Below are 15,593 nucleotides of genomic sequence, written 5' to 3'. Positions count from 1 at the left end.
GGCAAATACTAGCAAATACTAGCAGAAACTGGCAGATATTGATGAACGCGGTCAGCTGTAAAGTGGAAAACTGCAAATTAGGCCGGCTTGAGCACTAGAGAGGGATGGCCAAGGCCAAGGCTTGAAAACGCTGGATACGGCTGGAGGCGCCCCCGGCTGGGCAGCGTTTAGTTAGAGCCAGAGTTGGCATAGAGCCAGGATGCCAACCTCAGCACTTGGCCGCCCGATGCTGGGTGCTGGATGCAGTCTGCACGCCCGGCTAGATGGCGTTTAGTTGGACCCCCGGTAAGGAAACTAAAGTCAAAGTCCAGAGGGAGCCGGAACCGTGTGCTCAACAGCAGCAGTTTGATTTCCTCCCGCTACGCTTAATGCAGCCGGCGATCGAAATGATTGAAACGAAAGAAATAAGGAATGAAAGAAGAAAAGAAAAAAGGAAAGAAGGAGATATGAATAAAAGAAGGAAAGAAAGCTGAAAAGGAAAGAAGGAAAGAAAGAAAGATAAAACGAAAAGTAAGAAGGTAATAAAACAAATATTACAAATGCTGAAAATTAAACACAATAACTGGTTTTCTTCCCGGGCAAAGTTTATTAAAAAACTTTTATTGAAATTCACCAGAATAAACGTCTTCTGCTTAGGAATCCACATGTATAATAATGAAGCTTTCGAAAATTGAATACACAAGAACAGTTTCAAATGATCTCAATCTGTGAAATACCAGCAGTAAAACAGTAAAGAAAGGACACTCCAAAAGAAATTCACAACAGCATTGGCACTACACAGGAACTTATAGAGAGAGGAATGTGACCTGTGCTCATATCTGGTATAGGGTCCTGCTGTCACATTGGACTCTATACACAAAGGCAACATCAAAGCAATAGAGTAAAAAAAAAACATTGCCACACAAAGGAACTAGCTTGTGTGTGGATGTGCTCATTGTGAAAGAGAAAAATGCAGTCATTCAAACTGACGTTTTTCAGTGACTGAAGTGGGCTTATTCTCTTCCCCATACCGTATATTGTAGTGGGCAGAAGCAAAATATGAATGACACACCAACAGACCAATGGGTGATGAAAGCTGACTGAAAGCCACTTTAAATAAGAATATTGTACATATATTCTATTAAAAATCAAAATGTATTGGCTAACGCCATACCTACAAAGAAGCTTTTGAACCATCCCTCTTCAGTCACTAACTTGCTTGTGCGAGCCCCCTTCAGACATTAGCTCCATTGTCTGTACATCATATTTTGGATCAGTATTTGGTGTATGTTCACATTTCCTACTTTACGTTGGTGAGTATAGAAATGAGTTCACCTGAAGACTTCTACGGCTGCCACCCTCTGTCTTTCTCCATCATTATGAGCCACACTTGCCTTGCCCACTTTATCATCCACATGCTTCCCCTACCTCTCCCGGCCACTGCATCCACAGCGCTTCGCGTAGCTTTAAGACAGTGCCCTTCTCCCTCTAGTGCCTGACCTTGTTTGGTGGATGCTTCACTTTCTGCACTGTTAAACAAGAGCCCACCTCCCTGGAAGCTGAATTCTCTGCATGTGTATGGTGACATGGGGTGACAGTGGAAACAATGCAGGTGTGTGTCTAGCGGTAGCAGTGTTGTGAAGCGGTGGAGCGCACACTTAACTGATACATCATACTAGTGCATGTTCCCGTGATGGCAAAAATGTTTACAGAAAAATGCATGGGTTTGGTAATTATCACTGAACTCAGAATTCTGATTCATGTGTAAACCCAAATTGGGAGTCCTGTGGATCCATGAAAGTGGCCCATGCTTTTGAGATTTTCATTCATACTGTGATGTCTTATTATCAAATCATGGCATAATTTGCTCTATCATGATGCACCTTTTTAGCTGACATTCCCTACCACCATCTCTTTCACATCCAGTAGATTTCACTGTTGCTCTCCTACTTCTTGTGATGAAGCAAGCTTAAAATCTGTGCTGCTCTTACTTCTCTGCATTTATTCACATTAACTCATTACCCAAAGTCTGGCACCTGTGCATAAACCACAGCTGTGGAGATGATGGAAATAAAAATGAACTGCTGCATTATCTGCATCACCTTTCTCAAACACACACCGACTGGCTCATGCCCACAACCAAAGAAGTCTATATTTGTTATATGTTAATGTTAATGTTAACGGAATTTATACAAAGCGCACGAATACCCAGAGGTGTCTTGGCGCTGAGGATGCAGTAGCCCGCACAACGTCTAGTCCTGGAACAGCCAGGAGTTTAACCCTACCCTGAAGATGGATAGGGAGGTCCCACTTCTGAGTTTGCATGGAAGAGTGTTCCAGAGCTTGGAGGTACCATGGTGAAAGCTGCGGCCACCCCAATGCAATGTATGAACTCTGGGCACCGTCAAGAGTCTGGCCCCTGAGGAATGAAGTTTTCTGTAGGTTTGTACCAGACAAAAATCTTCTGAAGAAACAAAGGGCCTGTGTGATTCAGTGCTTCGTAGGCCAAGCACAGTGCCTTAAATGTAATACTCTGTGGTACCGGGAGCCAGTGCAAATTGTGTAACTCATTTGATACTGATTTATGCTTGGGGATATTGAGCAATGGCCGTGCGCTGTATTTTGGACCATCTGAAGCTTCTTTAGACACTGCTTCTGAATATTCAGATATAGCCTGTTGCAGTAGTCCAGTTTGGACTGGATGAGAGGTGTTACCACTGTTTTTCTAGTCTCTGCTGGGATGTATGGAAGGATCTTCCTTACTTTCTTTATAAGAAAGTGTGAAGCGGAGACAATAGCATTGGTCTGCTGAGAGAGTGTTAGTTTATTGTCAATCCATACACCCAAGTTCTTGGCTTTGGCTGCTGGTTTAGGCGGAACTCCCATCTCTGCCGGCCACCACAGATTGCCCCAGGTTGGCTGCATGTTTCCAAAGATCAAGACCTCAGTTTTTTCATAGTTAAGTTTCAGGCAATGTGTACTCATCCATCTGTTTATTGTACACATGCAGTTTTGAAACTGTTGGAAAGGAGGTGTTTGATGTTTATAAGCAGCCACCACAATCTGAGTAACATCAGCGTGCAATGTCAGAATAAACCCAAAGTCCCGAATCAGAGGAGCTAGTTTAGAGACATAAACATTAAACACAAAAGGCTTAAAGAGGAGCCCTCTGGCACTCCACACGGCAAGGTGTAAGATACTGAGTTGAAACCGTCAACCTACACTGTTAAACTCCGATCCTTAACCCCTTCGATGCTCATGACGAGCTCAGCTCGTCATGAGGTACACCTCTCGTACACTCATGACGAGCTGAGCTCGTCATGAACAATGGGAATCGATGATGGTCAGCGCAGGAGAGGGATACCATCCGCAGGGATGGTGTTAAGAAAGGAGGACAATAGGACCAGGGCTGTGCCCCGACCCCAAGTCTCTCCAGCCGCTGTTGCAAAAGGACATGATAAACAGTTTCAAAAGCTGTAGCTAGATCGAGGAGCACAAGGGCAACTGTGCCTCCTCCGTCCATCGCCGCTCTGATCTCCTCAGTAGCTTTAATGAGTGCCGTTTCCATGCTATGCTCTTGGCGAAATCTGAACTGGGAATGGTCAAGCAGGTTGTTTTCGCAGATAAATTGAGAAAGTTGAGTATTCATAATTTTATCAATTATTTTGTCCGGACCTGGCAGTCTGGCTATAGGTCGATAATTATTTGGGTTAGTCGCATCCAGGGTAGGTTTTTTTAACAGCGGAACGATGGACGATTCTTTCCAACTAACAGGAAAGTTACCAGAATTAAACATGGAGATAAAAATGTCTGCGAGGCCAGGGCCCACCAAGCCTGCTATTTCTTTCAGAAGTGCTGGCGGATCCGGGTCCAAGGGAGATCCTGACTTTGCTTCTTTTGTTTATTTTTCCACTGTTTCCGAAGATACGGAGGAAAACTTGTCCTTTTATCGGGTCAGGGCAGATCGTTGCAAAGGAGGGGTAATGTCCTGATCCATACTCAAAGACCTTAAAAATATCTAGGACTTTTGCTTTAAAAGCCGCTGCACTGTCATTGCAGAACTTTTGATTGCCCTTCCTCCCTGTCTTGTTGGGTATAGTACGTCTATTTACTACAGAGAATAGTTCCTTGGGGGAATTTTTTACTGTCTCCATCTGTTTGGTGACATACTGCCTCTTTTGTGATATTAATAGGTTTTTATACTGTGTTAAAGCTGTCCTATACACTTTCCTTTCTGGCGAGTGATAGTTTACTTGCCAACGAAATTCCAGAAGGCGACAATTTTGCTTTTCTTTCCGTAGTGTGTCAGAGGACCAGGGGGCAGATGGAGTATTCCTGTTCCCTGAAGATTTTTCTATGGGTACCGATGCTTCAACTGCTTTAGTAAGCCAGTCTGTGTATTCAATGGCAGCTAGGTCGGTGAGGAAATGATGCGGATATGTTCCTGGACGCTATCTAACCCCGTGACATATGAACAGTTCTTCTATGATTAAGCACATTGTCATCCTATTCCTATGACAAACCATCTCTAGCAACAGCTTTGAGATTCTTCTTCTTCTCTTCAAGATAATCGTGCCATTAGCCTCTCTATCGAAGCATAGCAGGTCGGGTGACTTGGGCTCAAGTTTCACCACAGTTCCTCCCTTGACTGGTACGCAACGGTGGCCGCATCCTCAGATTAATTCTCCAGTCTTATCTCATCCATTTTTTATAAGTTGTCTACATATCATATAGAACTAGCATCTTTCTGCAGAATCGTTCATTTGTGGTTATCAACATCTAGTGTTCAGCTTCTGTTCTGTTTTCTGTTGGAAATTTTTGTGACTCTTCCTGAAGAAGGCTTCTTGTACGCCGAAACACGTGTGGAGAAAATCACAAACATCTACTACATCTCAGCCACTTGTGGGTCATACCACTTGAACTGTCAATTTGTTTCTTCATTAATTTCAATTATTTGTTCCATGTTTAAAATGGTTAGTGTGGTGTTTATATTATTGTATTGTATGCCATGCTATTTATGTTTTATCATGTCTGTTTATGTCACTTTTACATTTTATATGAATAAAATGATGTATTTTTAACTGATGTGTGTAGTACACTGAGCGTACGTATGTAGTTATTATCTCTCCATGTATAGAACTTGATTTTCATATATGGTCCCTAGTTGCTTAGGAATGTTACTTCATTTATAATAGCTAGGTTGGTGTGACCATGAAATTGTGGTTGCGAACCCTCCAACTGTGTGCGGAGAATTGTTTTGTCTACTTTACTCCATACTGTATGAGAAGATGCGGGAGACTTAGTGGTACCAATAAGTCCGACAGACATACCTAGATGGCTGAACTTGATTAGTGAATGGTCTGACCCTGTCAGAGGAAGGGTTTCATTTAGCGTGAGATATTGAGCCGTAGTAAAAATGCCTTCCAGCGTATGCACGGCCTCGTGGGTGGGAGCCTGTACTAGTTGGGTCAGATCTACAGCTCCCAGTGTGTCTAAGAGTGCCCCTGTCTCTCTATTGTCCTTATCTTCCAGATGAAAATGAAACTCTCCAAGGATGGTGAAATCCTTGTTTAAAAGAGAGGTTCAAGAAGGCTATCCAGATTCTTTATAATAAAAGGCCTCTGAAAGTCAACTTAGGACTGAGTTCAAGTGTGAAATAAAGAGCCTCATATGAGGACATTGAGGTAGGGTAAAACGTTACTGGGACATGTTCTCTAAAATACATTGCTATTTCACTGTCTCTTTTTAAAGACCTGTCGACCGTGATTGATCGAAATCCAGCCGGGGTTGCAGTGATGAAATCTGGGTCAGAGGCAGCATCAGCCCATGTTTCGGTTATGAAAAGTATAACTAACCCCAAGTTTTCTATCATGTATGCAAATTCATATTTGTGTTTTGCCAATTATCTAACATTGACAATGCCGCAATAAACCTCAACCCTATCGGAGAGTTTGGGAACATTATGGCTCTGAAAATTTCGGGGAGACTGGAGGGCATTGATCATTCGAGCTTGCGGAAGAGTGAAGCCGAAGGGAAAAATTGCATTGCCTTCACCAGGACCAAGCAGACAACAATTATCCTTAGTATTATTAAGGCGAGATAGCTCCCTAGCGGAGAATCTTAGCATATGGGAAGTCAACAGGCCAGGGGTTCTGGCCTTAGGCGCATGTCCAGGCAGGGACGGGTGCAGACAGGCTTACCATAGGCGCACCCGCTGCGCGTCCGCACCATCTAGTGATTATATACAGATTTCCGGTGGACGACTAGACTGCGGCCCGATAGGAAATGGGTGAAATGAGCAGTAGAGGTAGGACCGCCCTCCGCTCAAATGGCACGTCAGCCACGGCGTATCGGGGTCAGCCCCAAAGTGCAAAGAGCAGATTTGGAATACGATGAGCAGGTGAGTAGCAACTAGTTTAAACAAAATTAAATCTAATAGGCAGTTGCAGTAGCCGAAAGATATACGTAACAGTAAAAGTTATGGGATAAAACAATCAGAGCAAAATAAAAGACAAGGCTAAAAGGTGCAGGGCACCAGCAGGGCTAACTTGAGTCCGCTGCGCGTCCACACCATCTGGTGATAATATACAAATTTACGGTGGACGACTACACCGCGTACCGACCGGAAATGGGTGAAATGAGTAGCAGAGGTAGGACCGCCCCCCCCCCCCCGCACAAACGGCACGTCAGCCGCGGCAGAACAGGGACGGCCCCAAAGTGCAAAGAGCAGATTCAGAATACAATGAGCAGGTGAGCAGCAACTAGTTTTAAAAAATTTAAATCTAATAGTGGCAGTAGCAGCAAGATATAAGTAACGGTAAAAGTTATAGGATAAAACAACCAGAGCAAAGTAAAAGACAAGGCTTAACGGTAAAGGGAGTCGGCAGGGCTAACTTGAGTATAGAAATAGGATTCCATCTCTGAAGCCAGGACTGCAATGGAAAGTGCGTGGTACCTCGAATGTCATGCCAGAGGGAGCGGCTGCTTCCTCTGGCAAGCCCTCCTTGATGTCCATGCTTGGGTCCTTGGTAAAAAGGCATATATGAAAACTGCTAATATTTTATAGCTATCCCATACTGTTAAAGTGTTTAAATAATAAATACATGTATCAAAAGTAGATGCAAGAACCAGCTGGTAATCTTTACTTGACCTCTTGTACTCGGGTATTGAACCCCTGGTCTCAAAGATCATGAAAACTGTAACGGAACCAAACGTAAACAGAGTCCTAGGAAAGATGTTCACTTTCAATGCCCTTTGTAATTGTGGGTCCCAATTATGTATGTGGCGCGCTTTCCCTGTTGGCACCCAGTGCCTCTGAAACAGGTATGCCAGGCACAAACATGGTAAGTGTGCCCCATTACATAGAATCCCCTGCCCCAGGGCAGTTCACTCAAGTGAAAAAATAAGTGGCTTTGAAGCAGTTGCTTCATGTTTCACTGTGCAGGTGGCAACCCGCCTGCACTTTTAAAGAGGATTAGAGAGCTCCTTGCAGGCAAGTTCAGTGAGTAACTGTACCCGCCTTCAAGGAGATGTCTGGATGGTCCTTAGGACCCTCATTTACCCTTCAGAGGGCTGCTATCAGGGATCGCACTGACAGTGAACCAGCTTTTAGGTGGTGCATTGTCAGTGAGCCCCCTGACATCCTCTTTGCCTCTGCTCCCACATCTATAATACAGTGCCAGCACAGAGACAAAGAGATTCCGTAATTTGCATAGGGTCACGCCCCCATGCACATGAGGGAAAGCCTTCTTGAGAAAGTGCTGGCGCTGTATGTGCACCAGCACTTTCAGTATTACAGGAGGGGCTGCACAAGAGTATGCGGCCCCTTCTGGAATAATAAAGTGCTCTGGGCGCACAAAGCGGGTGCAAATGCCTGTTGCCCCTCCAGGGCACTTTGTGTAATATGGCCCCTGGCCTTGTTTTAGCTCCTTGGCTATAAATAGGAGGCTTTTATGAGTCTTGGATGGGTCAACCTCATGGTGTTACCTATGTTATCCCTGACATTTTCTTGCTTCGAAATTCACATATATAAAAAAAGAGACATCAGAGATCAACTTTTGAGGGAAAACCAATACATACCAATGGTTGACAGACAATTTGCAAGGTCCCCACTCAATTCCAGGTACAGCGCCGTTTTCAAATCATGCCTGCTATAGTTGAGATATCTGTGGAAGACTGTGCAAACATTAAATAGTAAGATATAACCAAGTGAAACACTATTCACAGTTGATACAGTGTTTTATTTCTGGTAATGCCCCATGATCATGAAATAAAATCATATAATTTCCTCAACACTATATGAATGGTGCCGGGAGATGTCATCACCAGTTTTTATACTGCCCATCTTGGGAAAGGACAATTATTCCACAATAACAAAAACAATTGTATTTTTAGTGCAATAGTAGACCATTGCCTGACTGCAATTAAAATGTATGTGAGCATTAGTGTTAGTGGAGAACGATGGTAAATGGAGAAATGCTAATGTCAGGGTAGGTGGACAAGAAGATGAGTACAAAGCAGATATGGTTTTAAAAAAGGGAAAAGAAGGGCAGAAAGGGCCCCATATAGTGTTTGGCAGATAGGGCACTTTCTCACAATGATGTTGGAGCATCCTTTCTCCAGCAACTCTGGGTCAGCCCAATAAATTATGAGGTGGGCTGACATCAAGGTTTACAACAATGGAGTACAAAGTTCTCCTTTTGGTGTAACCTTTTCTCCAACAGTCCGAGGGAGCATGAGGTGTCAGAGGTATCCATCCAACTATCTAGAGTGTGGGAAGTGATGTGTGCCTAGTCGGAGGAGGTGGCGTGTCACGAGAAGCAATGCTGGCGAAAGCTGCTGCAAGGCAGTCATGAAGGTTGTAAAAGCCACCAGCGTCCTCAGCAAAGAACATGACAAGTGAAGCCAGGCAAAAGTCAGCCCTAAGCCATGAGCTTAAGACCCCAAGCCACAAAGCCCTGACTCCCAGCTTAAACCCTGAACCCCGAGTGCAAGGATGGATTAGGAGCGGCTGGGAGATGCGGCCTGAGTGGCGGGGACTGAGTATGGCAGGCTTACAACTCCCTGGCACCACTGATTGCAGTTTCCTGCTCGCTTTCTCCATCTGCCCATCATTGCCGAGATGCTGCAGTGAGGTCGGCAGTACAATTGAGGGATTCTGGATGTCTCTGGGTGACTCCAGCTGGCTGGCCTCAAACTGCAAGTACTAAAGGAGCACACTGGAACGTAAGGAGGAGGGGGGCACCAATGTTAAGTGGAAGAAAGAGAGTGTGTGGTCTCAAGGGTTGTACTCAGCCTTTGTAAGGGTGAGCCTGACGGCCTGTGGAAGTGGTCCAGCCATGTCTGGGTGCAGCTCCTACTCACCTCCTCTGGTCCTGGTGCCAACAGGGATTCTTGAGCAACATCCTCCCACTGTCATACAGGAGTTATTAGTCACCTTCAGCAGCACCACGCAGGAAACCTGCATACCAAGTGCACACCCACACCTGGGAGAGCCCAGAATAACACACGCAGTGTCCAGTAAAGCTCTGAACAAAGCATGTAACCTGTGAGGCAGTTGTGGTCTTGCTGAAGTATCTTTAGGAGGCAGGTGCAAGTTCTCCTGATTCTGAGCCTAATGTGCTAGTGGCCCTCCCTCCATCCTACCCCAGGTGGAGCCCATTGGGTACTACAAATTGTATCCAGAAGGAAAGGCAATGCTTCCTACAACCTCACCACACAAACCATCTCACAACATATTTATACCGGCTTATAAAGGCCAAATCTGCAGAGAACAGTACATCATGCTCCTTGAGAACGTACTAAACAAGTGTCCAACAAATCTGTGGCAACATGGTCAAAAGGAAATCCCTCCCCTGGAAAAAGTCACAGAACGCTCAGACATCTTCTATATTATTTCTGGGTGCCCCCTCTCCAGGACTTTTTTATTTTTATTTTTTCATTTCTTTTTATTGGCATTTTCAAAAGAAAATACATAAACTCAACAAACAACTAGCCAGTATGCTAGCGCTGCGTGTTCAGGAGTAAAATCTGCACAATCAGATCATTACAGAGAACTCTTAGCTCCTGAGGCGAAGAGCCGGGAGATTTGCCAAGGTTTTTTTAATCTTTGTTGTGTAATTCTGTGCATTTTAAAAACTTACTTGACACTCTCCCACGTGTGTTTCCGGTGTAGCGGATCCTAGCGCTCACGAGGGAATCTGTCCTCACTTGCCGCCATCAGAGGGGAAGACTGCGGCCACGCCCACCACCCTCAGGCCACGCCCCCTAATCCCAGATCTTAAAGCGCGCTGAACTGCGAGCGCGAGCAGAGAACTTTTAGCTCCTGAGGCGAAAAGCCGGGAGATTTGCCAAGGTTTTTTTAATCTTTGTTGTGTAATTCTGTGCATTTTAAAAACTTACTTGACACTCTCCCACATGTGTTTCCAGTGTAGCGGATCCTAGGGCTCACGAGGGAATCTGTCCTCACTTGCCGCCATCAGAGGGGAAGACTGCGGCCACGCCCACCACCCTCAGACCACGCCCCCTAATCCCAGATCTTAAAGCGCGCTGAACTGGGAGCACGAGCTGAGAACTCTTAGCTCCTGAGGCGAAGAGCCGAGAGATTTGCCAAGGTTTTTTTTTATCTTTGTTGTGTAATTCTGTGCATTTTAAAAACTTACTTGACACTCTCCCACGTGTGTTTCCTGTGTAGCGGATCCTAGCGCTCACGAGGGAATCTGTCCTCACTTGCCGCCATCAGAGGGGAAGACTGCGGCCACGCCCACCACCCTCAGGCCATGCCCCCTAATCCCAGATCTTAAAGCGCGCTGAACTGCGAGCGCGAGCAGAGAACTCTTAGCTTCTGAGGCGAAGAGCCGGGAGATTTGCCAAGGTTTTTTTAATCTTTGTTGTGTAATTCTGTGCATTTTAAAAACTTACTTGACAGTCTCCCACGTGTGTTTCCCTTGTAGCGGATCCTAGCGCTCACGAAGGAATCTGTCCTTACTTGCCGCCATCAGAGGGGAAGACTGCGGCCACGCCCACCACCCTCAGGCCACGCCCCTCTATACAATATAAATATGTGTATCCCCCGGAAGCGCAGCGAACGAGTGCAGCGGGCGCGCCTAAGGCAAGCCCGTCTGCGCCCGTCCGCGACCGGACCGCGCCCAGCGCCAGCCATGCTGCCAGTAAACGGCTGCACACAAATAGGGTTGTTTGGACCAGCGCAGAACTATTGGCGTTGAACGCAGCCACCCCATGTCAGGCGCCAAGGCTCGATCTGGCGTACCTTGACCTACCTCCTTCATGCCCGCTCTGCTGCAAATCACTTTGTGCTGACTCACTCCAAATAAACTCATATTCCAAAATAGCAAGCCGACGGACAGTTAACATCTCAACCACTCTCTTTAGGGCTGGATTACTGAACTGTAGGTCCCTCCCCAAGCATGCTGATGATATCTGTCTGCTAATAGAGGATTCTGAGTGGGACACCTTATTTCTCACAGAGACATGGCTTAATGAAGACAATATGGCATCTATTGCCTTGGCTGTCCCGCCGGGCTTTAAAATAAGCTTCTCAAATAGAAAAGAGGACCGAAGGGGCGGCGGAGTGGCCATTATCTATAAAAATAAATACACTTTGGCGTCCTCTACACCTACCAACATTCCCGGTATAGAGGGGCTACACTTCTGCCTTCAAATTAACCCCCAATTGTTTCTAACAGGCCTAATCATTTACAGACCCCCGGACTGTCCCTCGACTTATACATGTGAACTTATGGACTTTATAGTCCAAAGCTCTCTAGCCCACCCACACTATATTGTAGTTGGTGATTTTAATATCCATGCCGATAAGCCCGATTGCCCCCAGGCTACTCATCTTATCACAACGCTGCAAGCTGCCAATCTAACTCAAGTCATTTCTGGCCCAACGCACCAGGCAGGTCATATGCTGGACCTAATTTTTTCCAACATATTGGATACTACAGCTAAACTTCCGCTGCCATTGTTATGGACTGATCACATTTTAATTCCATTCTCAATTTCATTCCCATCCTATTCTCAGATAATAGGGAAACGCTCCTATGTGCGGAGAAACTGGAATAACATATCAGCTGACACCCTGTGTCCTGCTCTTGCAGTTGACCCCCCACTACAGACTTCAGACGTAAACTCTGATGCAGTGTTGTTGAATCACTGGATAGGCAACTCAGTGGAATCCATTGCTCCTGCAAAAATCGCCACGTCACGCAGAGAATCCCCTTCTTCTCCCTGGTTTTCCCCCGAGCTGATGACCGAAAAAAGCAATTGCAAAAGGCTGGAGCGCCTCTGGCGGGCTAACTACTGTGAATTAGCAAAAACCTGCTACAAAAAAGCCCTTCGCGGTCTTCACCTATCCATAAAAAAAGCCAAAAAAGCATTCTTTGTGACCTCCATCCAGCAGGCGGAGCAATCAAGCAAAGAAGTTTTTAAGATTGTTCCATCTTTTTTTAAACCAAGGACTATCGAGACTGAAATTATCCCGTCAGTGAGACTCTGTGAAAACATCTCTGATTTTTTTGAGACAAAAATAATGAAAGTCTATGACACCTTCACGGACCCCGAGCCCACAGTTATGGCGGACTCGGAAAATACTGAGCTACCCTCCTCGTCCTTAAATCAATTCTATCCTACCACCCTCGCTGAGGCACTGAGAGAAATAAAATAAATGCAAATCAGGGGCCCCTGATGACCCCTGTCCACCTAAGCTTTGGAAAATGATGTCGGACGCAATTGTAGTACCACTCCTACATATATGGAACACGTCCATCGAAACCGGCACGTTCCCTGATTGCTGGAAACATGCCACACTTCTCCCTTTGAAAAAAAAGCCTAATGGTGCTTCGGACGACCTGAGCAATCTCCGCCCCATTTCCCTACTAGCAGCCCCAGGAAAAATGCTCGAAAAGCTGATTCAACGTCAGCTGAACAGCTTCATCGAGGAAAAAGGAGCTTTACATGAAACACAGTCAGGCTTCAGGACCGGCTTTAGCACCGAGACGGCCCTCATCGAGGTTGCTGAGTCGATCAGGTGGTCCTTAGATTCACGAGCATCAGCTATGCTGGTGCTCCTGGATCTATCAGCCGCATTTGATACGGTGGACCACGGCAGACTGCTGCTACGGTTAAAGGATATAGGCCTGGAAGACAAGGCACTGAGCTGGCTCCACTCCTATCTCACAGATCGATCCCAGAAAGTGGCGCTGGGCACCTTCTCCTCTAAGCCAAAACGCCTTTGGTGTGGTGTCCCTCAGGGGTCGGCACTCAGCCCGCTGCTTTTTAATGTCTATCTAGCCCCACTTTTTACCTTGATTGCCAAATGGGGGGTCAAGGCGATTTCGTATGCAGATGATACGCAATTAGTCTTCCCCTATGCAGAGGTATCGGAGGCAGCTTTTAGTAAAATAAGAGGCTGCCTTCGAGATGTAGCTAGCTGGATGAATACAAACAAATTAAAATTGAATGCAAGTAAAACGGAGGTGTTATTTTTTGGAAAAAATACACATCCCCCCCGATCTGTGGTGGCCTCATGAAATGGGTCCAGCACCATCCCCCGGCACCCATGCAAAGAATTTAGGAGTAAGATGGGACGAGAAGCTCTCTTTCTCTTCTCACATACAGCAGGTTACCACCGGATGTCTTCACAAACTCAGAAACCTCCAAAAATTCCTTTCTTTCCTTTCAGTTGAGTGTCGCAAAACGATAGTCCATTTATTTATTTATTTATAGTTTTGTAGAGCGCGTAGTCACCCGTTGGGTATCCCAGCGCTGAACCTTGTTACTCACGAAGGGGTGTAGTCAGGAGAAGTGCCAGTTTTAGGGGAAGAGTAGAGTTTTAAGTGCTTTTCTGAACCGGAGGAGGTTGGGTTCTGTTCTGAGGCTCAAAGGGAGTGCATTCCACTTCTTTCCAGTGTTGACCGAGAAGCGGCGGCCACCTATGCGGGCCTTTTTCACCTTGGGGATCGTAATGAGGTTTCCATGCTCCGAGCGAAGTGCTCTCGGGGGTCTATAGGGGCTGATCCAGTTGTTAAGTATGGGAGGGCCGGTGTTGTGGAGAACCTTGTGGGCAAGACAAAGGGCCTTAAAAATGACCCTTTCCCTAATAGGGAGCCAGTGCAGCTTCCTAAGTGCGGGCTTGGCGGATGATCTGGCCGGGGTGTTTGTGAGGAGTCGGGCTGCGGCGTTTTGGGTTTTTTGCAGAGTTTGAAGAGTGGATTCTGGGGCGCCCAGGTAGATGGCATTGCTGTAATCCAGCCTGGATAGAATTAGGCCCTGGATCAGCATGAGCCGCGACTGGAAAGGTAGTAGTGGGATTACCTTCCTGCATGACTTAAGTAGACCGTAGCATATGCCGGCTGTCTTTCTTGCCTGGGTCCTGAAGGTAAGGTCGGTCTCCAGCCACACTCCGAGACTTTTTACCTCCTTCTTGGGAATGGGGGGTTCCCCCATGCAGGCGGGCCAGATGTTAGAGGGGAGGCTCATAGTTTTTTGTCCTAGGAGCAGGATCTCTGTCTTGGAGCCGTTTAGCTTCAAAGCGGAATCGCTCATCCACTGATGTACGTTGGAGAGGCAGTCGTGGAGATTGGAGGGCTCAAGCTTGGGGTGGGAGAGTGTCACCACCAGTTGTATGTCGTCAGCATAGCTGACGATAGTGACTCCGAAGGGTGAGATAAGTTCCTCCAGTGGGGCCATGTAGACGTTAAACAACGTAGGGCTCAGGGAAGAGCCCTGAGGCACACCGCACTGGAGGGGGATGGAGGGGGAGCGGCTTTCGCCTTCCCATACTTGGTAGGAGCGTCGGGAGAGAAAGGACGATAGCCACTTCAGTGCTCTGCCCTTGACCCTAATATTCCCGAGGCGGTGGGTTAGGACCTGGTGACTGACCGTGTCAAAGGCCGCACTTAGGTCTAGGAGGACCACTGCCACTGATCCTCCTGTGTCGATGATTTCCCTAGTTCTTTCCACTGCTACGAGGAGAGCAGTGTCCGTGCCCTGACCTGGTCTAAAGCCTGTCTGTGAGTCGTTGAGGAGATGGTTTGACTCGAGGTAGTGGGACAGCTTTTTGTTCGCGAGTTTTTCAGCGACTTTGCCTATCCAAGGGAGGAGTGAGATAGGTCAGTAGTTGGAAAGGTCTGTGGGGTCGAGCGACGGTTTCTTGAGGAGCGCTTTAACGACAGCTTCCTTCCAATTAGAGGGGACCTCTCCCTGTTCCAACGAGATATTAATCAGGGCTGTCAGTTGGGGAACTATGGTCTGCGGGATGTTTTTAGCGAAACGTATGGGCACTGGGTCGCTAGGGGCTACGCTCTTAGTTGAGGCGAGTATGACCCTTACCTCCTCTTCTGTAACAGGGCCAAGTGACTCCAGAAAGGGTTTGCCGGCGGGGGGGATCGGCTCCTTGGCTCTCTCTAAGGAGTCGGAGTTGGTGGGCGGGAGGGAGGCAAGAATCTTCTTAATTTTAGCGTCGAAAAAGGTGGCCAGCTTGACGCATTTTTCCTCAGCTGCTTTGGGGTCCATAGGTTTCTGAGGGGGGTCCGGGAAGAGGAGGAGTTCCTTGAGAATGGAGAAGGTCTCCTTGGATGAGCAGGAGGAGC

At 46.7% G+C, this 15,593-nt stretch overlaps 1 protein-coding gene across 1 annotated transcript in view; it reads right to left on the bottom strand.

Annotated features, from left to right (window-relative positions):
* Positions 1 to 15,593, bottom strand: part of LOC147727229 (annexin A1-like) — a 489,945-nt gene that overhangs the window by 28,608 nt on the left and 445,744 nt on the right. Inside the window, exon 9 of the mRNA XM_086963595.1 lies at positions 8,059 to 8,154. Within this exon, the coding sequence (XP_086819721.1) occupies positions 8,059 to 8,154 (96 nt within the window). The remainder of the gene's footprint in view (positions 1 to 8,058; positions 8,155 to 15,593) is intronic.

Source organism: Lissotriton vulgaris, chromosome 3_1, assembly GCF_964263255.1.
Source record: "Lissotriton vulgaris chromosome 3_1, aLisVul1.2, whole genome shotgun sequence".
Taxonomy (NCBI): Eukaryota; Metazoa; Chordata; class Amphibia; order Caudata; family Salamandridae; genus Lissotriton; species Lissotriton vulgaris.
This window is presented reverse-complemented; position numbering and strand designations above follow the sequence as displayed.